The following is a 26,336-nucleotide window of genomic DNA, read 5'->3' on the forward strand; positions in this document are numbered from 1 at the left end:
GATGCTAACATGAGCCATTTAGATCTCCTGAGTGACTGTGGTGGTGCTAGTAAAGCACTTGTAATATTTCACATGCCTAAAGAAGTGCTCTATGTTCCACTACTAGTAACTTTTTTTTATTGCTCTGAAACCAATAAGTGGCCCAGTTACATTATACATGCTTTTGATCACTTTGGTATGTGATCAATTAAAAGTTTTCCTCTTTAATGTCATCTTACTAGCCAGATAGTGGGATTTAAATCTGATACATTGCCTCTCTCTGTGTTTTTTGTTTTTGCCAGCTAGTATCTTTTTATAATTAAAAACTTAAAATTTACTGTTACAGAGACACATGTGGAGGAAGAAGTTAAAATCCTATGCCTCTGCCTATTAAAGGAAACCACTTTTAATAGTTTAGCATGTGTGCTTCCAAGCATTTTCCATCGTGGAAAACTTTCCATGAAGGCATATGTATCCCTAATTCATTCCTTTTAAGGGTTGCATTATATTGTAAAATATGAGCATATCATAATTTAACTCTTTGGCTATTGATATGCACTTGGGCTATTTCCAGTTTTTTGCCCTTACAATCAACATAGCAGTGAAATTCTTGGTATATATACTTTTTTGCAACGTGGAGGTATTTTATGCTGGCTAGATCCCTAGGAGTGGAATTGCTGAGTGAAGGTAGTGCATTTAAAATAACTCTTATACTTTGTGTCTTATTTTAGAGAAATCTTCTCCATCCCAGGATTCAACACAGCGTCTCCCTTGTTTCCTTTAAATGCTTTTTTAGTTGAAAAAAATATTTAGCGTTTTAATCACTTTGGAGTTATTTATATATGAAGTGTGAGATAAGACTCTAATCTTTTTTGCCACATGAATATCAGATTGTCCCAACACCACTTATTGAGTCGTCTGTTTTCCTCACAGATTTCAAATTCTTTCTCATTATGTTCTTAATTCTCATATATAGATATGTATCTATATATAGGTGTTTTTGTACTTTCTACCATTCTGTTGATTTGTTTATTCCTACACGGATATCATACTGTTTTGATATCCGGTAGGGAAAATCCTTCCTTAATTCTTCTTTTTCAAAAATTTCTTAACCTTAAGCATTTATTTACTTTTCCAGAAGAACTTTATAATCTGTTAAGCAATATTTTAGTGCCTGTTTAAATGGTTTTTCATACCTTTGGTTTTATTTTTATGTATGATTTATTCATTCAGTAATATGCATTTTTTCTTCTTCTTCTTCCATTTCAGAGTCCTGTGTGTGGAAACTCACACGAGTCAGTTCAGTCTAGAAGGGTAGTCATTTCTCATAACATGGACAAGGCTCTGAAAGAAGGTAAGGATTAAGTTAGGATATATAATTACCATGGGAAGCAATTCATTATGTTCTAAAAGGAAAATAATCATTCCTAGCAAATTTATCTATCCTTGTCTACATGTTGCATTTGAATTTTTTCTTCATGAATTTTTACTTGAAGACTTAATAAATACATCCATATTTTAGTTAAATGGATGGGATCTAAACATTGACTAAGTAGGAATTTGCAGGTCACATGAAACTACCCAGCTAAGTGGAGCTAGTTCCAGGATAGGAAGCAAGGATCTGCTCTCTGTTACCTAAAGTAGGTATCAGGAAACTTTGTTTCTTTTAGATATAAACTAGAGAAGGTGCGTTGGGGATGAGTACACTCAGGCTCGCTCATGGACAAACCAGTTAACCAAATTTAGGGATATCAGTCAACCTTATAAAAGGATGAAGGACATTCACGTGAAACTTGTATTAAGGATGATTGGAAAGGGGATTGTGGCGGGTACAATATTATCTGTCTAGAAATGGGGACAAGTAAGTGTAATTACAAATATTAAAGTTTAAAAGAGAATAATATATTTTGATCAAATTAAAGTTTAAAAAGATATTTTAAAAATTAAATTTCTAAAAACTGATAATTTCAGTTATATGTACAGGAAAAAATGTCTGAGGTTTTTCAGATGAAAATACATGGTGTTAAATATGAAGTTAGGAGAGAACTGGCAGCTATACCAGACACCCTTAAAAGGTTTTCTCCTGAAGTTACATTTCCTAGAAAACTGACAGAAGATAGACTTTTTTGTTTGTTTGTTTTGTTTTTGCGGTATGCGGGCCTCTCCCGTTGCGGAGCACAGGCTCCAGATGCGCAGGCCCAGCGGCCATGGCTCACGGGCCCAGCCGCTCCGCGGCATGTGGGATCTTCCCGGACCGGGGCACGAACCCGTGTCCCCAGCATCGGCAGGCGGACTCTCAACCACTGCGCCACCAGGGAAGCCCAGAAGATAGACTTTTAAAAATCTTTTTGACTTGCTATTAAATCTCACTAGATCCATAGCCTAATTTTCACTAGGCTCCCCTGAATTATCTCACTAATGTGGGCCAGAGAATTTAATTCAGTAATTATTGCGTACCTGCTGTTTGTTTGCTCAGTAGACCTGGACTACTCTAAGTAGACAGACTACTTAGACTGTCCAAGGATTAGATGCTGACACAGCGGAAGCAGAGCTAGTACCTCAAAGAGCATGACTTCCCCTTCCCCATAGGCTCAACTTATCTTGTTCATGACCCACTCTTCCTTCCTTCCTTCCTTCCTTCCTTCCTTCCTTCCCTCCCTCCCTCCCTCCCTCCCCCCCCTTCCCCTCTCTTTCTTTCTTGCTGTGTTGGGTCTTCGTAGCTGCACGCGGGCTTTCTGTAGTTGCGGCGAGCAGGGGCTACTCTTCGTTGTGGTGTGTGGGCTTCTCATTGCAGTGCCTTCTCTCATTGTGGAGCACAGGCTCTAGGCGCACGGGCTCAGTAGTTGTAGCACATGGGCTCAGTAGTTGTGGCTCGCAGGCTGTAGAGCGCAGGCTCAGTGATTGTGGTGCACGGGCTTAGTTGCTCCGCGCATGTGTGATCTTTCCGGACCAGGGCTCGAACCCGTGTCCCCTGCATTGGCAGGTGGATTCTTACCCACTGTGCCACCAGAGAAGTCCCTCATTCATGACTCTTTACCTAGTGGTATGAAATATCTGTCCATTTTTGTTGAATGAATGAATAGATCAACCAGTGACATAACCTAATAACCTCAAAATCTTCCCAGAAGATGACTTTCGTTCTGCACACAGAGAGTAATTATTAATTGCATTTTTGAAAACTTTGTACACCGTAAAGGGCCATCTATATGATCAATGAAATTGTTGTTCTTATCATTATCGTTGGGGCAGTTCCTGGTGGAATGCGGACTGTTTCTTTGTGCCAAGAGACTCAGGTCATGGACATTTACAACCTGCGGGGCTCTACCTCTTGGGCATGGAAGATTGCACCCTGAGTTATCCTGGGGAGAAGGCAGAGATGGAAAATGGCTCTCTCGGAGCTTCTCTCTCATACTGTTTACTTAGGTTGAGTCATTCCTTGTTCTGAATATTTATAGATAGAGACTTAACCTAGCATCACAGTTTCTAGACTACATGGTAGCTTTTTAACTGGTCTCTTCACCTCTAGTAATTCTCTACTTTGTTACCCTAAATCCTCTTTTCAGGTTAATCTAACTAAAGCTGAAAAGTTCTAATCATGTTATTTCATTCTCTCTAATCTTCAGTGATTCCTACTTACCTACTTATTTCTTTGAGAGCCGTCCTAGAAATTAGATGTATTTGAGTGATAATAGCATCTGAATTTTTGTTGGCTGTTATGCCTTTAGAAGAAAATCTCTTTGCTTGGCAGTGAGAATAAGTGTTCTTTCACTTCTCACTGTGGTTTGTTACATTTCTTACGCTTATTTCTTAATGAAAACCATAAAATGATTTTATGATCACGAATTTCTGTCTCCTTGAATTGACCTAGAAGGTATATTTAAAAACATTTTGTTCATATGTGTACTTGTGTAGGTGAGTGTATGTAGTTAGGTAATACATACTTAGAATCATGGCTTTGTTTTGTACTTTTTATATTTGTTATATTTTTATGATACTTAGTTTGAAGAGGGGTACTGATGAGCTATTGATGGAAGATATGCCTGTGGCTAACATATATCTCTATTACTGAGTACAGATTTTTGTCAGTATTTATTTTTATCCATTTCTCACCAAAACCTATTATCAGAGGAGTATTTTAGGTGTGTAATAATTAGAGTATGCAGTGTGGTTAACAAATGTAGTGAGACATTATGTAGGTGAATGTGCCCTTCACATAAATCTTTTAGCTGAAAAGATCTTATTTTTAGAGATTAAGTCTCTTATAATTGCTCTTAATTTCCTGCTTTAATTTGAAATTAAATTTTAATGAAAGGAAAAATGCTTCTATTTTTCCAAACGTTTTGGTTTGCAGATTTATTTGCCACTAGCTAAAAATTCTTTGGCATGAAAACTTTGTTTGATACAAGAGTATGAGAGAAAGAATTGCAAATGAACGAATTAGCAGTGTTTTACTGGCAAGGTGTGTGTCATCATGCTCTTGTTGCTTGGCCTCGGGGTTCCCAGAAGGAGGGTAAAAGGCTATAAAAGCCTGGAGGTCATGTAATCCAGCCCCACCGTCTCAGGAAGTAATTTTTCCATGTCATCCTTGTCCATTAGATACTCAGCTTGTTTTAAAATTTCTTATGATGGAACATTCGTCATCTAATATGGCAGCCTCTCGAATAGCTTTAATGTTTTTATTCGGTTCTTCCTTATGTTGAACAGGAAAAACAACTTCCTTGTGATTTCCACCCATTGGTCCTATTTGTACTGTCTAGAGCAATTTAGAATAAAAAAAAAAAAAAAAATCAGAGGGTTTGGTACCAAGATAGAATATTTAAAGATTGGGCTATCTGAGAAAATCCAGTACCTATGGTCACCACACCCCCAAAATTCTAGTTAGATGAGAATCTCTCATTTTGAAAGGCTTCAGGGAAGAGTGTGTCTTCCCTTGTTTTGTTTTCTGCTCTCTTTAAATTTTAAACAGTGAGGGACTTCCCTGGCGGTCCAGCGGTTAAGACTTTGCCTTCCAGTGCAGGGGGTGTGGGTTTGATACCTGGTCGGAGAGCTAAGATCCCACATGCCTCTCGGCCAAAACACCAGAACATAAAGCAGAAGCAATATTGTAACAAATTCAATAAAGACTTAAAAAAAAAAAATGGTCCACATCAAAAAAAAAAAAGGTCCCCATTTTTTTTTTTTTTTTTTTTTTTGCGGTATGCGGACCTCTCACTGCTGTGGCCTCTCCCATTGTGGAGCACAGGCTCCGGACGCGCAGGTTCAGCGGCCATGACTCACGGGCCCAGCCGCTCCGCGGTATGTGGGATCTTCCCAGACCGGGGCACGAACCCATGTCCCGTGCATCGGCAGGCAGACCCTCAACCACTGCGCCACCAGGGAAGCCCGGTCCACATATTTTAAAGTGACTACTAAATAGCAGGTGGCCAGCTTCCAGTAGAAAAGCCGTCTCGGTGTCTGTTGCTTTCACCCAAGTTTGACGCGTTGCTCTGTCTCTTCCTGGTAGTGTTTGACTACAGTTACAGAGACTACATCCTGTCCTGGTATGGAAGCCTCAGCAGAGACGAGGGGCAGCTCTACCACCTGCTTTCCGAGGACTTCTGGGAAGTTGTCAGACGGCTGCGCCACAGGCTGAGCCGCGTGGACATGGTCAGAGTTGTCTGCAGTGATGTCGTGAGAGCTTTACTCGCTCACTTCTGTGACCTGAAGGCGGCAGACGCCAGGTAACTGTTATAATGGGAGCAACCTCCCCTTCACCTTTATTCACAGTAGAATATTTTCCTTATTGAGAGGGTCGTTGAAGTCAAGACAAAACTCGGGCACATTCATCCTGTTGCTGGCACTCGGCTGGAAATGTAGACATATTGGGGGGGATAATTATAATGTTCTGATAGAGTAAACTTAAAAAAATTTTTAATAGAAAATCACTTTGTGGACTTGTTTGCTTTTGTAAATAACTGAAACAGTGACGTGAATTTTATGGAGCCAGCAGCACTCTCATGAATGTATATAGACAGTGTTAAGGGTGCCTAGAAACAGAACATTTAAATATAGCGCTTTACACTCGGAAGAGTGTCAGTGAGTTTTCAGTTTTCAGGAAAGTTTAAATGAAGTTCATTTTTGTGTGCGTGTGAGTCCTGTGTTAAGAGCTCTGTTGCGTCACAATATCCTGAAAATTGATTTTTAAAAGGAACTCAGTGTTGGAGCATGTGGGCTGTGATTAGAGAAGGTCTTCCAATGTGAAAATTGCTAATATTTAGGCTTGTTAGTCTTTTGCTCTGTTACACGGGAAAGGTTTGTGCCTGTGAGGTGACTCTGCCTATGGAAGAAGACTGCAACAAGGCCTTTCTGTGCTCATAACAAATTCTTATTCTCTTAGGTTTGCGGATAGGATTTTAAGTGTTTGTCTTACTCTTGTGTGAGTGACAGCATGGTGACTCATAGCACCTCTAACTGGGACATAAAAAGCAGTCTTACTGCAATAAGTAGCCTTCTGCCTGTTTGCATCTGGACTCAGTTGGAGTAGCAGCGGGCTCCCTACAGCTCCCGTGGCCTCTTCTCATTGACACTGCTCTGCCTCTGCCGTCGGGGACGAGAGAAAGTATTTGCAAGATACGTAAGGGGATGAGTAAGCAGAGGTATCCTCGTCGGGCAGGTGGGAACTCATATTCTTCTAAGAAGCCCTGTCTTGCGGCTCTGTCAGAAAGTACTCCCTGTCCTGCCTGTGAGGTTGCTCTGGGGCCTGGCTGCCAAGGGCGCTCAGTCGTGCAGCAGCAGCCCTCTGTCCTTGGCTGTGCCGCCTCTTCCCACGAGTTGTCCCCTCTCCCCATGTCCACGCAGCTCAGGTTCACGTGGCCAGAATCCACAGGGCGGCCATATGCCTGTTCTTCTCCAGCTTGCTGCCCCCGGTGTGTTTTGCAAACTTTAAAAATAAAACCAGGAATACATTTTATATTGTGATGCAGTTTCATCAAATAATGCTCAGTACCTGTGAAAACTTTGATATTTTTTGTTCTTTACCATTTAAAAAAAAATGACATTTGAGACTAAATTTTATTTTGTTCCTTGTGGGTCACAACCCACGGTTTGAAAAAATTACTGTAGAGCTACGGTTTTCAGATTTCGTGGTCTCAGAATCCCTCTATACTCATAAAAGTTATCAAGGACCTGAAAGAGCTTCTGTTTAAGCGGGTTAGAGCCGTGGTGTCCCAGGGCCAGCTTGTGCTGGGTGCGGGGGCGGACGGTGCACATCTCTCAACTCTGAGGTCAGCGATGATCACCTTGTCGGTTTGTAATTGGCCATGGCGTGGGTATTTACTCCTTGAAATCGGCAAATGCTACAAATCGGAACTTTTTTTCCCCCTTGGAGAGCCAGTTGAACGTTTACCAGCTTACCACTCATCCTATCGGTCAATATTTACCATATTAGATATTAAACTAAGACTTTTTTTTTCCCCCCGGTACGCAGGCCTCTCACTGCCGTGGCCTCTCCCGTTGCGGAGCACAGGCTCTGGACACGCAGGCTCAGCGGCCATGGCTCACGGGCCCAGCCGCTCCGTGGCATGTGGGATCTTCCCGGACCCGGGGCACAAACCCGTGTCCCCTGCATCGGCATGCAGACTCTCAACCACTGCGCCACCAGGGAAGCCCGAGAGTATATTTTTCACTGAGACATTTATTTACCAGCTTCTGAAATTACTGCTTTTGTGGATAATATAAAGATATTGTGATGAGTAAGCATCACAATAATAGAAACAGAGAATTGATTCCATTTTAGAAGCTCCTTTCCTGTGGAATTCCAGTTTTCTCGTGCCAAGGGTACATTTAGGCTATGCTTAGAAGCTTCTAGTTGATGATTCTTATTAAAGGAAAAAAAATCTACCATTGTTCTCTGACATTATGGATATTTGAAAAAGTGCCAGTAGGTCACTGGTGTTTTGCATATAGATGATCGTGCCCTGGAGGTGAATGCTGGGGATCTAATATCTGATTGTGCATCACCTTCTACAGATCACACAGTCAGAGTGGCAGAAACCTAGGTTCGATGGTTATCTCAGTACTTGCCTGCCCCAGGTAAACAGTGCCCTCGCCCTGGAAATCACCCTTGGTGTACAGGTTTCCACTGGCTGCAAAATGCCTGTGGCAGCCAGGAAGCACCCAACTGAGTTGGCCACTATCAGGCAAGAGAATAATAAATTGCATTAATAAAAGCAACGCATCCTCTGGTTGACTGTTAGGCAGTTGTGTGAGGCAGTTTTCCGGTCAGCCTGTATTCATTTCCCAGCTGACGTTCTGTTGGCTGCTTTAAGCCAATCCAGATCACACTTAATTTTTGCCTCTGCTTCCTCTTCCTTTGCCCCATCTGTCTTGTCCAGCATGTTTCAGGAAAACCTAAAGATGATTGTTTTTATGCTATTACATCAATGGCATCTTTAATTTCACAGCCTCCTTTTTACAATCTGTGCATTTTGTTTACTGGTCAAGCACAGGCATGTTGTTTAAGGCACAAAATAATGCTTGTTTTCACATATATTTCTTCTGTATCTCTGAAATTTTTTTCCTTTTCACTTTAACAATCTCTGATTATGGTGTAGCGTTAAAGAGTCTGGACTTGAGAGTCAGACAGAACAGGACCTGAGAGTTATTTCTACCATTTGTTACCTCTGTGACTTTGGACCGTTCACGTGATCATTCAGATCCTTAATACTCTCATCTATAAAACGGTGATGATGATACCTGCTTCTAGATGTAGGTGGGAAGATTAAATAATACTGCACGTATGAAGTGTATGGAAGGGTAATGTCCTTTTGCTCACTCACGGCATGAGAACCCAGAGGTAAGTGCTAGTAGTTGGAGTAAACAAGTGGCAGATCCACACTGACAGGAGGACGCTGCCGGGAGCTGGTGACCCTGGTTTAATGCTTTGTTAGATTTTTTATTTTTTTTTTGGAGAAATGAAGCTATAGATCACATTTAGGGAGAGAGCTAGGAGACTTAAAAATAATCTAGTTAAAGAGCTGCTCACCCCTTTCTAGATTGTTGCTGTGACTTGGGAGTCGTGTATGAGGGTTGATGCTACTTAAGGTTGGAAATCCCGAAAGGCCATGCATTTGCATTTTTCCAGATTAGTCTGTGGTTGAGAAAAATTACTGACTGTTGATATAGTGAAAGAGTGGACATAGTTATTAAAACTGTTGCGTTGCCCATTTGAAATTTTTTTTTACCTAATGGTACATAACCAAGCTGTTTCTAGAAACATCTTTCCTTCCCTTTCCCTCTCTTCATGTATTTATTTTTTTCAGACATGAAGAACAGCCGAGGCCCTTTGTGTTGCATGCATTCTTGAGGAACTCAGATGATGAAGTAAGATTTCTACAAACGTGTTCTCGGGTTCTGGTGTTTTGTCTTCTTCCCTCAAAGGATGTCCAGTCTCTCAGCTTACGCATAATGCTTGCAGAAATTCTCACAGCAAAAGGTAGACTTTCATAACTAATTGATATTACTAATGCGATACTTGTGCAAGCTAATGTGCTACATACGAATGTGATAACAGTTTATACGACACCTATGCAGACCTTGTATACTGTGGGACATACGGGAATTAAAGTATTTTCAAAAGGTCAAGTTTAAATGTCACTCAGAGAAGGCATCACTTGGCCCTACGTGATAAACAGATGTTTCATATAACATATTACCAAATACATAGTCCACTCTGCTGTTTGTAATAGGTAACCAATCCTTATGCCCACCACAGTGTAGCATCCACCTGGGATAGATTTTGAGTCACCCAGGCCAGTTACGTGCTTTATGAAAGACTGTCTATACTCAAACTCCAGTATGCGTTTGCTTAAAATACCTTTGCTGCAGGGATTCATTGGCAATGCCTATATGTGACTTAGAATAAATAGAAGAGGGACTGTACCACAAAATAATGTGGTTGTTAGAAAAAAAATGTATCCAGGGAAATGCTTAGCTAGGATAAGGAAAAATGGAAGAAGATATCATCTGAGAGAAACTTTTCCTATCTCAGAATCTCAAACAAATAACGTTGTGTTTGATGTGCCGTGATTTAATATCTCATTTATTATCTCTGGGTTAGCCAGCTGTACCCATTAGCTGGTATAGCTAACCACAGAGAAAAGGGGAACTTTCTAACCTAAAGTTAGTGGGATGAATCTGTCATAGTGTCATTGACTTTTTTAACAACTTCCTCCCTGAGGTCTGTTTCACCAGTTGGGAGAATGTTAACTTTCATCTTTTGGCAGACAAAACATATTGAGCCTTATAAAAGAAATCAAAGGGAAAAAAATGAATGTACTTAATTTTGATAGCTTTGTTAACAACTTGGGTTGTTAACAGATGGCTTTCTTTCATTATTCTTTTACATGTGACTCATTTGTTAAAACGACCACTTGGTTGTAGCCATAACTAGTAGCAAACCCAGAGGGATGGGTAGCTGTGTGTGGGTGTGTGTGTGTGTGTGTGTGTGTGTCTGTGGCCCATTTGGGTAGTTTTAAAATGTTTCCCAGATGTAGTTTCAATTATATAACATGAAAGCGGTTCCTTTAAAGGAGAATACCCTTTTTAAGTGGTGCTCTCTTCTCTGTCCCACAGTCTTAAAGCCAGTAGTGGAGTTACTTAGTAATCCAGATTACATTAACCAGATGTTGCTTGCCCAGTTGGAGCACAGAGAACAGGTGAATGAACATCACAAGAGAGCCTACACCTATGCTCCCTCCTATGAAGAGTTCATCAAGCTTATTAACAGCAACTCTGATGTTGAGTTCTTGAAGCAACTAAGGTATTTGGTCTTTAATTATAGCATGACAGTGCTACTGACTATCCTTCTCTACCTAGTTAGGTAAAAAAAAACACAAAAAACTGTGGTTGTCAGGGAAGAAGAAATAAAGGAAGTCCATAAAACGTACTAATCAGTAACAACAAAATGTATCCAGCTTCTCCCTTGTCAGCGGAATTCGTTCAAAGTATCATGTTTTTCAAATAATTAGGTTATAATAGAAAGCTGTTCAGTTGTTAGAACCTGCGTAGCTGCTCAGGTGCTTACCTTGGAAAAGAAGTGGAAGGAAATACTGTTTTTTGGGGGGGGGGGTTTAAAGGATAATTTTTTTTAAAATATTTATTTATTTATTTTTGACTGCGTTGGGTCTTCGTTGCTGCGCGCAGGCTTTCTCTAGTTGAGGCGAGCAGGGGCTACTCTTCGTTTCAGTGCACGGGCTTCTTACTGCGGTGGCTTCTCTTGTTGCGGAGCATGGGTTCTAGGTGTGCGGGCTTCAGTAGTGATGGCACATGGGCCTCCGTAGTTGTGGCTTGCTGGCTCTAGGGTGCAGGCTCAGTAGTTGTGGCGCACGGGCTTAGTTGCTCCGCAGCATGTGGGATCTTCCTGGACCAGGGCTCAAATCCATGTCTCTTGCGTTGGCAGGTGGATTCTTAACCACTGCGCCACCAGGGAAGCCCAATGCTGTGTTTTTAAAATTACAGTGTAGACCATTTGTGTTGATTTTCATTTTTCTTAGGAAATACAGAGGCCCAGGTTTGGGAATAAAGGGTTCTTGACTAATTGTTTTGAGAAAACACATTTGAAATATACCCCAGGAATCTAATTTATAGGGGAATTCAGTCTCCTTTACGGTACTTGGGATATTTTTAGGGGTGAGTGTGTGTGTTTATTTTTAATTTTTAAAATACAGGTTATGCATATACAGTATGATTATATAGTATTGTGTAGTTTGTGGATTTTCTAGGCTTCTGTTTCTCTAGTTACCCTTCTGTTTTAGTGTCCCCAAATAAACATGCATGGGAAGAAAGGAAACTCTGGCCTGTCAGTTTTGCTTCTGATAGGTAATTTTTGTAAGTCTCTGGCGGAAAAGTAAAATATTGGCTGAAATTGGGTCTTTGAACTGTTTGAGGGCTTTGGACTTGCCACATTTATTTGCCCCTGAACCAGGGTCAACATTAAAGTGAGTTATGCTGCTACATTTTCTAATCTGAATGATACACCCTCTAAGAAGCACACACTGTGGATGCCTCTGTGTTCTCGTAAACTGTGCTGTGTCTTAATCTAGGTCCCACAAATGTATAATGATGGGTTCGATTGTATGACTTTGTTTATAAGTAATTTAATTCTTGTGAGATATAGTCTCTGAAGATTTTAATCATGTTTCTCTTTCCATTCATAATCTTGAATAGGCTATATGGTACTTATTTATTACAGATTTGTGATTATTTATGTCTGAATCTAGAAATTCCTTTTTCATAATTGTGGCACTTGAGCTGATAGAGAACCCAAGAGCCAGTATTCCAAGTTTGTCACCTGAGGCTTACAGGTCACATCTACTCAAAGATCATCCTTACTGTGGCTTCCTCTGACTCCTTTTGAAATGTCATTCCACAGAAAGTGAAAGAGCCCACAGGTCAGACACCCTTGTTGCTTCCTCGTCGCCTTAAAATTCTCAACACGACAACCCACACACACCAAGCTCTGGTTCTAGAGACGCTGTTCAAACTTATACTCTAATATTCCTCTCCCTGGTGCTTTTATAATATTGTTCCCAGATGTGCTGTGTGTGGCGTGACCAAGGTAATGTGATGACCACCCTCCATGGAATTACAATTTCCTCCTAAGACTGTTTATGAGCAGGTGATACCTCATGTTGATAAATTGTGGGTGCATTGAATTCCTAAGCATTTTCCTCTGCCAGACAGTCTCTCCACAGTAAGGTCAGACATGGACCATTTGAAAACTCCAAGGAAGTTTAAGATAACAATCTAGAATCTAGTATTCATTCTTCTTCCAGACTTCTGCATGAGTGTTCTATTTTCTGAACCAAACAAAAGATTCCAGCACTGCACACATGGTGACATAGTTAATGGTGTAACAAAAAGGCACCAAAAGACATTTTTTGATCAGAACTAATTATTTTGAATGATCAGCTATTGGTACTCTAGCACCATCTGTCATTTTGTTTCTGAGCACAGTTCCTATATTATGAGTGGATCTTGGTAAGAATTGATGGCTTACCTTCTTCAAAATGTACTAGCGAAAGTCTCCAGACTATTTGAAATACTATGAATGTCTTAATGTTGGCAGTTTGTCATCGAGTAGGTAAAGAAGTAGCTCAGCAAGAGCTGCCTTTTAGAAAAACAGAAGCATGGTATCTACTGTCCCAGGATGACTGGACAGCCTGCTTTCGTCACGGTCGGCGTGTTATGGATTGCCCTCACCGTGTGGCAGAAGATTACACTAGAAGTGCTGCATAATCATTTTCCCCTTTCCCTCTCATACGTGATGGAACAAAAACAGTATAAGCACTTAAATCTTTTTTGACATCACTTCCTCTCGATCTCATAAATAGGGCAACACTGAAGGGTATCCCACTGGGGGTCCCAGGAAGCAGGCCCTCTGTTGAGCGCTGGGAGACTTAAGGGGCCGTAGAAAAGCTGAACTAAAGAATGGCTTTTTCAAAAATTGAGATATAAGTCACATACCATAGAATTCAACAATTTTAAAGTGGACAGTTCCGTGGTTTTTAGTGTATTCAGAGGCCGTGCAACCATACCCACTAATTCCAGACTGGTTTCATCACCCTAAAAAGAAACCTTATACCCATTGGCGGTCATTTCCCATCCTTCTCCTCCCCCCAGCCCTTGGGCACCACTTGTGTGCTTTCTGTCTCAGTAGATTTGCCTATTCTGGACATTTCATGTAAATGGAATCATACGATATGTGTCCTTTTGTGTCTGGCTTCTTTCACTCAGCATAATGTTTTCGAGGTTCCTCCAGGTTGCAGTATATATCAGTACTCCATTTTTTTGGCTGAATACTATTCCACTGTATGAATATACCATATCCTGTTTATCCATTTATCAGTTAGTGGAAGATTTAGGTTGTTGCACTTTGAAGAATGCCTTTTGAATGATCATTGAGCATCTTCAGCAGTACTATCAGTGACTGCTGATAAATGAGACTAAAATAAAATGTTGCAGGTTCCTAACCTCTTCCTCTCACCACCTCCCCTCACTCTAAATACCTGCCACCAACAAGGAGTGTTGGAGTACAGACACCAGGAAGGGGTGTTCGTTTAGTGCATTACTCCTTTTCCACATATTGTCTTCTCTTTTGTGTCCTCCACCCTACTGTTAGAAACACCTTACTTTAGGTTTCAATGGGGAGAACACTTGGAGGTACTTTGGTGATTAGACAGTCAGATTCTTGAAGTGCCTTGTCTATTAGAAGCACAAAGAATCCATTTTCAGATTTAATTAAGTGGACGTAATGACCTATTCTTCTGACCTCCATCCCTTTGTAAGCTTTCAGTTCCTCGTGTAAATCTTGGGAAGTATGTTGATAACTTCCTTTAGACAGGCTGCAAAATTCTCTTGTAACAAGGGGCATGAACTTCTTCAGAGAGTCAGATGCGCCTGACAACATCAGCTCTGGGATCGTAATCCTGAAGAATGTATAGTCTCCTCAACAAGCCTGGCAAAGCACCTTAGGAGAAAATACTGTGAAAGGCATTTTTGTCAATGATAGATACACACATCCAGAGTTGCTCTCTGTGTACTTGTGTAAATAGTGCATTGTCCTGGGGCATCTTTCCTGGACCTGTGACCACGAGACAGTTCCTTGGGCATTGCTTTATTGTGACATTTTAGGTGGTTCTCTTCCATGTGGCACTGGTATATCTTTCGTCCTTGGGGTGGGTGTCCCTTTTCGTTGTACCTGAGGCACAGATCTGAGGACTAATTTTTACTCCCTGCTTCTTGCCCTAGAGAGGCTACCAGGAACAACTCTGTGATGGGAGAGATTGATCTTTTTGCTCAAAGAGTAGGTGATGCTGCATAAATTATCTTGTTACTTGGCTGCTTACTGTTCACCTGATTAAAAAAAATTGCCCTCTATTTAAGGGTCAGTTCTGCTCACTCGTATTGACAGGCAGAATTGCTTTTTATCAGACTTCTGTCTACAACCCACGTTGATGAGGCCTATCGGCCACATAGCACGAGTGGAGCTGCTTTCTTCAGCCATAGTCTCAGCTCTTGTGCTGTTTTTCTGGTACAGTTAGAGTCCTCTGCCCTCTGACTTTATTAGGGTTTTAGGTCATTGTCTTCAAATTGCTCTCAGTAAAATTTTGGGATAGGCTGTATAAGCCACGGAATGCGTCTTTTATTTAGACTAAGTGAAACCATCCACTTTTATTTTATACATATTTGGGAGTTAGATGAATGTTTTTTAAAGGAAAGAGTCATTCAGCTCTGCCAGGCTGGAGTGCATTAAAAATAAACAAACAACAACAACAACAAACCCTTAAAGGTGCTATTTGTAATTCTGCAGTAGTTTGTTGTTTTCTCTGAGCGACCATGAGATCTTTTCACAGTAGGACTATAAAGCTAGAAATGTGTCCTTCACGTATACTAAGTTAGTGGGATTTTTGTTTGTTTTAACATCTTTATTGGAGTGTAATTGCTCTACATTGCTGTGTTAGTTTCTGCTGTATAACAAAGTGACTCAGCTATACGTATACTTATATCCCCATATCCCCTCCCTCTTGCGTCTCCCTCCCACCCTCCATATCCCACCCCTCCAGGCGGTCACAAAGCACCGAGCTGATCTCCCTGTGCTATGCGGCTGCTTCCCAATAGCTATCTATTTTACATTTGGTAGTGTACATATGTCCATGCCACTCTCTCATTTTGTCCAGTTTACCCTTCCCCCCTCCCCATGTCCTCAAGTCCATTCTCTACATCTGTGTCTTTATTCCTGTCCTGCCCCTAGGTTCTTCAGAACCTTTTTTTTTTTTAGATTCCATATATATGTGTTAGCATACGGTATTTGTTTTTCTTTTTCTGACTTACTTCACTCTGTATGACAGATTCTAGGTCCATCCACCTCACTACAAATAACTCAATTTCGTTTCTTTTTATGGCAGGGTAACATTCCACTGTATATATGTGCCACGTCTTCTTTATCCATTTGTCTGTCGATGGGCATTTAGGTTGATTCCATGACCTGGCTATAGTAAATAGTGCTGCAATGAACATTGGGGTGTATGTGTCTTTTTGAATTATGGTTTTCTCTGGGTATATGCCCAGTAGTGGGATTGCTGGGTCATATGGTAATTCTATTTTTATTTTTTTAAGGAACCTCCATACTGTTCTCCATAGTGGCTGTATCAATTTACATTCCCACCAACAGTGCAAGAGGGTTCCCTTTTCTCCACACCCTCTCCAGCATTTATTGTTTGTAGATATTTTTTTAAATAAATTAATTTAATTTATTTATTTACTTAGTTTTGGCTGCGTTGGGTCTTGGTTGCTGCGTGCGGGCTTTTCTCTGCTTGCAGTGAGCGGGGGCTACTCTTCATTGCGGTGCATGGGCTTCTCATTGCGGTGGCTTCTCTTGTTGCGGAGCACGGGCTCTAGGCGCGCGGGCTTCAGTAGTTGTAGCATGCGGGCTCAGGAGTTGTGGCTCACGGGCTCTAGAGCGCAGGCTCAGTAGTTGTGGCACGTGGGCTTTGTTGCTGCCGCGGCACGTTGGATCTTCCCGGACTAGGGCTCGAACCCGTGTCCCCTGCATTGGCAGGCGGATTCTTAACCACTGTGCTCCCAGGGAAGCCCTGTTTGTAGATTTTTTGATGATGGCCATTCTGACTGGTATGAGATGATATTGTAGTTTTGATTTGCATTTCTCTAATGATTGATGATGTTGAGCATCCTTTCATGGGTTTGTTGGCCATCTGTATATCTTCTTTGGAGAAATGTCGATTTAGGTCTTCAGCTCATTTTTGGATAGGGTTGTTTGTTTTTTTGATATTGAGCTGCATGAGCTGGTTGTATATTTTGGAGATTAATTCTTTGTCAGTTGCTTCATTTGCAAATATTTCCTCGCATTCTGAGGGTTGTCTTTTCGTCTTGTTTATGGTCTCCTTTGCTGTGCAAAAGCTTTTAAGTTTCATTTGGTCCCATTTGTTTATTTTTGTTTTTATTTCCATTTCTCTAGGAGGTGGGTCAAAAAGGATCTTGCTGTGATTTATGTCATACAGTGTTCTGCCTATGTTTTCCTCTAAGAGTTTTACAGTGTCTAGCCTTACATTTAGGTCTTTAATCCATTTTGAGTTTATTTTGGTGTATGGTGTTAGGGAGTGTTCTAATTTCATTCTTTTACATGTAGCTGTCCAGTTTTACCAGCACCACTTATTGAGGAGGCTGTCTTTTCTCCACTGCATATTCTTGCCTCCTTTATCAAAGATAAGGTGACCATGTGCGTGGGTTTATCTCTGGGCTTTCTTTACTGTTCCATTGATCTATATTTCTGTTTTTATGCCAGTACCATACTGTCTTGATTACTGTTGCTTTGTAGTGTAGTCTGAAGTCAGGAAGCCTGATCCCTCAGCTCCGTTTTTCTTTCTCAGGATTGCTTTAGCTATTCGGGGTCTTTTGTGTTTCCATACAAATTGTGAAACTTTTTGTTCTAGTTTTGTGAAAAATGCCATTGGTAGTTTGATAGGGATTACACTGAATATGAAGGTTAATTTGGGTAGTATTGTTGTTTTCATGATGTTGATTTTTCCAATCCAAGAACATGGTATATCTCTCCTTCTGTTTGTATCATCTTTAATTTCTTTCAATCAGTGTCTTGTAGTTTTCTGCGTACAGGTCTTCTGTCTCCATTGGTAGGTTTATTCGTAGGTCTTTTATTCTTTTTGTGGCAGTGGTAAATGGGAGTGTTTCCTTAATTTCTGTTTCAGATTTTTCATCATTAGTGTATAGGAATGCAAGAGATTTCTGTGCATTAATTTTGTAACTTGCTACTTTACCACATTCATTGATTAGCTCTAATAGTTTTATGGTAGCACCTTTTGGATTCTCTGTATAGTATCATGTCATCTGCAAACAATGACAGTTTTTCTTCTTCTTCTCCAATTTGGGTTCCTTTCATTTCTTTTTCTTCTCTGATTGCTGTGGCTAAAACTTCGAAAACTATGTTGAATAATAGTGGTGAGAGTGGGCAACCTTGTCGTGTTCCTGATCTTAGTGGAAATGGTTTCAGTTTTTCACGATTGAGAACAATGTTGGCTGTGGGTTTGTCATATATGGCCTTTATTATGTTGACGTAAGTTCCCTGTATGCCTACTTTCTGGAGGGTGTAGGCATATCATAAATGGGTGTTGAATTTTGTCAAAAGCTTTTACTGCATCTGTTGAGATGATCATATGGTTTTTATCCTTTAGTTAGTATGGTGTGTCACATTGATTGATTTGCATATATTGAAGAATCCTTGCATTCCCGGGATAAACCCCAGTTGATCATAGTGTATGATCCTTTTAATGTGCTGTTGGATTCTGTTTGCTAGTATTTTGTTGAGGATGTTTGCATCTATGTTCATCAGTGATATTGGCCTGTAGTTTTCTTTTTTTGTGACATCTTTGTCTGGTTTTGGTATCAGGGTGTTGGTGGCCTTGTAGAATGAGTTTGGGAGTATTCCTTCCTCTGCTATATTTTAGAAGAGTTTGAGAAGGATGGGTGTTAGCTCTTCTCTAAATGTGTGGTAGAATTCACCTGTGAAGCCATCTGGTCCTGGGCTTTTGTTTGTTGGAAGATTTTTAATCACAGTGTCAATTTCAGTGCTTGTGATTGGTCTGTTTATATTTTCTATTTCTTCCTGGTTCAGTCTCGGAAGGTTGTGCTTTTCTAAGAATTTGTCTATTTCTTCCAGGTTGTCCATTTTATTGGCATAGAGTTGCTTATAGTAATCTCTCACGATCTTTTGTATCTCTGCAGTGTCTGTTGTTACTTCTCCTTTTTCATTTCTAATTCTATTGATTTGAGTCTTCTCCCTTATTTTTTTGATGAGTCTGACTAATGGTTTATCAATTTTGTTTATCTTCTCAAAGAACCAACTTTTAGTTTTATTGATCTTTGCTATCGTTTCCTTCATTTCTTTTTCATTTATTTCTGATCTGATCTCTATGATTTCTTTCCTTCTGCTAACTTTGGGGTTTTTTTTGTTCTTCTTTCTCTAATTGCTTTAGGTGTAAGGTTAGGTTGTTTATTTGAGATGTTTCTTGTTTCTTGAGGTAGGATTTTATTGCTGTAAACTTCCCTCTTTTGCTTTTGCTGCATCCCACAGGTTTTGGGTCGTTGTGTTTTCATTGTCATTTGTGTCTAGGTTATTTTTGATTTCCTCAGTGATCTGTTGGTTATTGAGTAGTGTATTGTTTAGCCTCCATGTGTTTGTATTTTTTTACAGATTTTTTTTTCCTGTAATTGATATCTAGTCTCATAGCATTGTGGTCGGAAAAGATACTTGATACAATCTCAATTTTCTTAAGTTTACCAAGACTTGTCTTTCTGGTGGGCTGGACCACGTCTGGTGGTGTGTTTTGGGGTGTCTGTGAACTTATTATGATTTTAGGCAGCCTCTCTGCTCATGGGTGGGGTTGGGTTCCTGTCTTTCTAGTTGTTTGGCTTGGGGTGTCCAGCACTGGAACTTGCTGGTCATTGAGTGGAGCTGGGCCTTAGTGTTGAGATGGAGATCTCTGGGAGAGCTCACGCCGATTTATATTACATGGAGCCAGGAGGTCTCTGCTGGTCCAAAGTCCTGAACTCGGCTTTCCCACCTCAGAGGCTCAGGCCTGATAGTTGGCCGGAGCACCAAGACCCTGTCCGGTGCATAGCTTTGGGGAAGTCTGAGATCTTCTACCAGCGTTCAGTAGGTGTTCTGTCGGAGTTGTTCCACATGTAGATGTATTTTTGATGTATTTGTGGGGAGGAAGGTGATCTTCACGTCTTACTCCTCTGCCATCTTGAAGGTCCTCTCTCTTCACACCTCCTGTTTCTAGAGGATCCACATTTCATCTGGAAAGGACATAAATCTGGCAGTCCTAGCCCTTCCACCTTTTTTCCCTTTGTGCTTAGTCTGTTTCACTTGCTCATAGCGGGCCACATGCAGAGGCCTTGCCCCCGGCCCTTCAGACCAGAGTTCCTCAAGAAACGGCTGAACCGACACCTCAGCTCAGGACGTTTTCTGAAGCTCCTCACAGGACACTCAACTCAAGATGGCCTAAATTAGTGGTTTTTAACCCTGTCTGTATGTTAGAATCAACCAGGCTTTAAAACATTACAGTTTGATATCCTGCTGTCCCTTTGAGATACTCCCTTTTCTAGCATCCAAGATGTCAAAATGAGGATATGAGAGCTAGACTGGTTTAATATTTTTAATTTTCTGGGTCTTCTAGTAGGAGCAGTGATCAACTCTGCTAAAAAAAGAGGAGCCAGAAATCTGAGTGTCATGTTGATGCAGGATTTTAAAGGGCAGATGAATAGATTCCCACCTGGTGTGGCTGGGGTGGGGGGGTGATGGCCACCATCAAGGAAGGCAGAGCAGTGTTCAGGGTCCAGGTGCATCCATTTGTGAAACTCCACGTCACAGCCATACTAGAGAAGGGACTGTATGTTCCTTTATTTTGAAGATAAAGCAGGAGTCAAAGTGAATGTTAAGCAAAGGAGCAGTGAAAAGTTTTGCCCCAGTGGAACCTCTTGTAAAGAAGTAGGCAGACCGTGGTCCAGGGATCTGCCGCATCCAGGGCTGCCTGCATTCTGTAATTCTTCAGTGCATTGTGAAAAGTACCCTGATGGAGATTATTTGGTCCTCCATGGAAGATACAGATGCCTGGGCTTCACCCCCAGGAACTTTTATGTAACTGGTCTAGAGTGGATCTTGGGCATCAGTTCCCCAGGTGATTATAAAATGCAATTAATACACCGAGAATCTCTTTTAAACGTCATGTGCTTTCACATGCTGCCAGTCTGAAGTCTCGGCTAGATGTCGTGTCATGTGATTCATTATGTTCTGATTCTTTGAAAACTGTTTATTACTGTTTGAGATATATGGTAACTCTGTTGAGGAGAATACTGACTAATCAGGACACCTCATTCTTCTGCCATGATTATTGTAATGAACAGAGGGCATTTTATCACTGACCTTCCTGAGAGATGTGTTTAACCCGAGGTTTCTCAGCCTTGGCAAAACTGACACGTGGGGCTTGATAGCCCTTTGTTGTGGGAGTTGTTCTGTTAACTGCAGAATGTAAGCGGCATCCCTAGCGCCTGTACCCACTGAATGCCAGTAGCACCCGCACTGCTGTGTCAACCAGAAATGTCTCTGGACGTAGCCACATGTCTTCTGGGGGACAAAATTGTCCTTTCTTAAGAGCCACTGGTTTAACCCCGTGAACAGTTTGGAGGTACTGTATTTATATTAGTTAGGATTAGATTCAGCTGAAAATTATAGAAAACCCACAAAATAATGATGCCTTGTCAAAGTACAGAGGGTTTTTCTTCCTCCTTGCTTAAGGGAAGTCTGCAGTACCCAGTCCAGGGCTGGTGCGGGGCCCCGCCTTCCTCAAGGACCCAGGCTCCCCCTGGCTCACTGCTCTGCCATCCTGTGTTCCGGAGTCCTCCTGGCTCAGGGTGTTCTCTAGGGTGCCATCCGTCATATCCTAATGCCAGGAAGTGGGATGGAGGCAGGGAAACATGGTGGCAAAGGTCCTGTACTGCCTGTCTTTTAAGGATATTTCTGGAAGCTGCTACATGACATTTTTGTTTATATTTCATTGGTCGAAACAATTGAGAAAAAGCAAGTAGTCTCATTCTGGGCACCCTTAGGCTTCGTTAAAAATGGTGGATTCTATTACTGAGGAAGGAAAAAGAATGGGTATGGAAGAGGCAAATAGCTGTTTTTGCTACAGTACTTCGTGTTTTGTAGTTATAGTGAGGCAGGATAGCACTGCTTCCCACACAGGCATTGGAGAAATGGCTGCTTCCCTGGACTGGGCATTTGCCAGGGTTAAAGAGATGCCAAGCAAATGCTCAAGAAAGGAAAACTTTCTTTGTTTTTAAGCTACCATTTGTTGAATATCCAATATGTGTCAAGCACAGTGCTAGGTTCTTTATAATCATCATCTGATTGTTATAACCACCATGTGAAGTAGGTACTGTGATTCTCATTATTTGGTTGAGGAGAGGAAAGCGACTTGCCCCAGATTACAAAGCTAACAAGTAACAGAGCTGGGATTTGAATTCAGGTCTGTCTGACTTCAAACCCCATATGTAAAGCTGGGTAACTTGCTAGCCAGGTGGGCAGAGAACAGCAGTGACACATGGCCCCAGCCTTGTGGGATTTTCTGCAAGTGTGGAGATAACTCTCTACTGTTCGTGAGCCTTTGCAGGCACTAATCCTTATGTGGGGAGCAATACCATCAGAAGTACCATCATCTTTCTCTGCCAGAGAAACAAGTAGTAAGAAAGAAAATCAGAGCAGCCTGTTACTGCCATAATCTCATTTACCACCAGCCCAAATCTTTTTTAGATTTTTCAGTTCTGTATTTGTTTACTTCTGACCCTCATTTAAACAGCAATGTGGAGAATCTAAAAATAGATAGGAGGGCTTCCCTGGTGGCGCAGTGGTTGAGAGTCCGCCTGCCGATGCAGGGGATGCCGGTTCGTGCCCCGGTCCGGGAAGATCTCACATGCCGCGGGGCAACTGAGCCCGTGAGCCATGGCCGCTGAGCCTGCGGTCCGGAGCCTGTGCTCTGCAACGGGAGAGGCCACAACAGTGAGAGGCCCGCGTACCGCAAAAAATATATGTATATAAATAAATAAAATAAAATAAAATAAAAATAGATAGGAAATTCTAATAATGAACGAAAGGTTTAAAATTAAAGAGATTAAGGATTATTTAGTTTGGAGAAGAGAAGGGGAACCTTTTATCTAGCACGTACTGAGATTGGTATGGTGTTTTTCAGTTTTACCATACTAAAGCAAGAGGCAGTGGGCATAATGAATGGCTTAACTTAAGAGATCATGACTAGCAATGGGTTACTGAGGGGTTGCGTAGTATTTTTTCTTTCGATATCATAAGGGGGTGGATTTTCAACTCTGAATCAGTTTAGGTGCATTTGCACATGAGGATAATATTAAAAGTATTAAAATTCTTAAAATTGCATGCTTCTGTGTAGAAGAATTTAAATTAGTTGAATGTGCAGTGTTTTGAACAGTGATTCTGAAAATGTGAATCTTGCAGTAAAATAGGATTACATTGTAGAGGAACAAGAAAAAAGAAATCAAGCATACCTAAGACAACCTGCTGCAGCGTGTAAGAAATCACTGAGCGCGTGTGAAATGCTGAGGAAGGCTCGTGTGGGTGGACGGGGAGATGGAAATTCGTAAGTGTAAAACAGAAGCCTGGCAAATTTTTATGAAAAGAATAAATGAATATAAATTTAGTTTAAAAAAACACATTATAATGTGAGGCTGCCTATGAAAAGTGTTCTGAAATATCTTTCAGCTTTATGAAAAATAAAAGTACATTGACTTTAGAATATAACTGCTGCTAGTGTCTGAGAAATAGCAGAGGGCACAGAGGGGTGGGAGTTAAACATACCCGAGAACACAAATTATTTTCATTTAGGAGGAAAGACAATTAAGTGTTGGAAGCAATGTAAAATTTGATATGAGAAGGGGAATCTTGGTATGAAGAAGTTTATGATGTCTCTGAAATTAAAGAATACATTATGTGCTTGTGTTTGGAACAGCACTGGTGCCGTGTTAGGTGTGGGTAGAGTGTTACCTGCTTTCTGAACGACATTTAGGACCACAGGTCAGTTCATGTAAAGCACTTGGCCCAGGACCTGCATGTTCCTAATTGTTAGCTGACACTATTATTGTTACTGTTTATGATCATTAGACTAAGGATCACAAATAGATTTAATTTCTTTGGGAAGACTGGGCGGTTCCTAATGGCCCACTGGGATGCAGTGTTTCATCTTGGGGTTTGAGGAGGCCTAATGAATAGCAGTGGTCCTCTCTCCATCCTGAAGGCTGACCCATCTTAGGGCCAAGAAATAAGGCAAATGAAGACCACAGTGTCACTCTTATTACTGGAGATCCTGGACAATGTAGTTTATATATGCAGGCAGTGCGCTCTCTAAAACTGAGTTTCACGATTAGACATTCTTTCCCACCTGTCACTGCTGGGTCGGAATCCCTCTCCTTGTCCCCGCTGCTCCCTCCTTCCGTCTCCCTGGTAGGTGCAGTCTGCTTGCTGGCTGCCCTTTGGAGGCAGAGAACACACGCCCTTAAGAGGAAGGGGAACAGAAGGGCTGTGCTTCACAGGCCCAGTTCCTCCTCTGCGATCAGATTAAAAGCTTATTCCTCTCTGGGGAGGAGAGGAGAGGAATGAGTGAGAGGTGGAGGGAGGCCAGAGATGGTGCTTCTTGGACTTAAAACATGAAGAGTTGAGGGAGGGGGGAGGTCAATAGGTACTGCTTGTTTATTTAAAAAACAAAGACAAAAATTGTGCTGAGTGCCTCCTCAACAGAAAAGAACTTTATGGTTCACAAGTAGAGAAGGCTGGAGACTTCCCTGGCAGTCCAGTGGGTAAGTTTCCGCGCTCCCAATGCAGGGGGCCCGGATTAGATCCCTGCTCGGGGAACTAGATCCCACATGTGTGCTGCAACTAAGAATTTGCATGCCTCAGCTAAGGAGCCCACATGCCTCACCTGTGAGCCCGCATGCCGCAACTGTGAGCCTGCGTGCCTCAACAAAGATCCCGTGTGCTGCAACTAAGACCTGGTGCAGCCAAAAAAAAAGGTAATGAAGGCTGATGGAAGGGTGGTAGTGAAGGGTGGAGGAATGGATGTAAATAACCTCGAACATAGGTAATAGTAAAATGAATGAAGTTATTAGGAAGCGATGAGTTCTGTTTTTGTTCTTTTTTTTTGTGGTACGCGGGCCTCTCACTGTTGTGGCCTCTCCCCTTGTGGAGCACAGGTTCTGGACGCGCAGGCTCAGCGGCCATGGCTCACGGGCCCAGCCGCTTTGTGGCATGTGGGATCCTCCCGGACTGGGGCATGAACCCGTGTCCCCTGCATGGGCAGGCGGACTCTCAACCACTGTGCCACCAGGGAAGCCCAACGATGAGTTTTGAGTACTTTTACTTTTAAAAAACAGTAGGTTTGTGTAATTTAATTTTAATAATGATGGGTTTAATTGCTGAAATGCAACAGCCAGCTCTCCTGAGCCGGCATAGGCCTCGCAGGCTGACTTCAGCCCAGCACTGAGTAGCAGCAACGTGCGCTCTGTCTTGCGATTCCCCAGCGCTTGACAGAAATGCAGCTCTTCTAGAGGCCGAGGAGCATTCGCAGCACAAGAGGTCAACCTGTAGTGACCGGTCCAGCACCAAGGCAGACCCTGGCCACGAACACAGGCTCAAAGGTCCGGCAGGCCTGGATTTCACAGACCTGGTTTGCACTGTGGCTTCACTGCTTGCAGAGTGCATGGTCTGAGGCAAGTCATTTACACTCTGAGCCTCAGTTTTAACTGTGAAAAAGAGAAAATAGCTCCTACTTCATAGGGTTGTTGTGATAATTAAATGAGATGATGCATGTAATGTGGGACATCCAGGCTCCCAGTAAGAGCTGAAAAAAGTTCCAGCTGTCGGGAGCAGGCTAGAACACGCTCAGGCCCCGACTTGAGCGGGGTTAATGGGTGAGCCGAGATGACAATATCTTCTTTCAGAAAAACTTTGTTCAAAATGTATAAGAAGGGCTTCCCAGGTGGCGCAGTGGTTGAGAGTCCGCCTGCCGATGCAGGGGACACGGGTTCGTGCCCCGGTCTGGGAGGATCCCACATGCCGTGGAGCGGCTGGGCCCGTGAGCCATGGCCACTGAGCCTGTGCGTCCAGAGCCTGTGCTTCACAACGGGAGAGGCCACAACAGTGAGAGGCCCGCGTACCGCAAAAAAAACAAAAGAAAATGTGTAAGAAGTCATTAGGACACTTTAGATATGGAGCTTAAAACTAGGCAACTGAAGATGATATTGAGTAGCCATTCTAAATGAAAATGCTTTAGGTAAGGGCTGGGAGTGGAAGATACTGCCGTGGTGCTAAACACACATCCGTAAATACTTTGTAACTATATTAATAGCTGATGTAAAAATATGAGGAGCACAAGTAGAAACTAGATACAGACAACAGAGAGAAAACTTTGGCTTTCCTGAGGTTAGCTAAAGGGCACCAGCTGGCCTGTGGTGACAAAGCTTTGGCCGCTTCTGTAACATGTAATTTCTGTAGGCTCTGGGAACTAGAAAATGAATATATGGTAGTTATTTTAGGAAGATAAAAAGATATAAACAAGATCAAGAAAATAGAAATCACTTATTGCAGACAGATAAAAACTGTGAATACTTGGTGTATATATATTTCCAGATTATTTTCTGTATATATAACATGAATCCTGTGTGTGTGTGTGTGTGTGTGTGTGTGTGTGTGTGTGTGTGTGTGT

General features: G+C 41.8%; 1 protein-coding gene across 15 annotated transcripts in view; it reads left to right on the forward strand.

Annotated features, from left to right (window-relative positions):
- Positions 1 to 26,336, forward strand: part of SNX25 (sorting nexin 25) — a 108,648-nt gene that overhangs the window by 24,897 nt on the left and 57,415 nt on the right. For 14 of the 15 annotated variants that reach the window (XR_003436234.1, XR_003436232.1, XR_003436233.1 and 11 more), the window contains exons 2-5: positions 1,249 to 1,333; positions 5,483 to 5,699; positions 9,279 to 9,451; positions 10,591 to 10,777. Coding sequence is in view for 11 of the 15 variants with exons in the window: in XM_027122636.1 (XP_026978437.1) it covers positions 1,249 to 1,333; positions 5,483 to 5,699; positions 9,279 to 9,451; positions 10,591 to 10,777 (662 nt within the window). In the remaining 4 variants the exon portion in view is untranslated. The remainder of the gene's footprint in view (positions 1 to 1,248; positions 1,334 to 5,482; positions 5,700 to 9,278; positions 9,452 to 10,590; positions 10,778 to 26,336) is intronic. The other variant, XM_027122633.1, reaches the window with a different exon arrangement.

This window comes from Aethalodelphis obliquidens, unplaced genomic scaffold (genome assembly GCF_003676395.1).
Source record: "Aethalodelphis obliquidens isolate GAN/ISIS:26980383/991018 unplaced genomic scaffold, ASM367639v1 scaffold25, whole genome shotgun sequence".
Classification (NCBI taxonomy): Eukaryota; Metazoa; Chordata; class Mammalia; order Artiodactyla; family Delphinidae; genus Aethalodelphis; species Aethalodelphis obliquidens.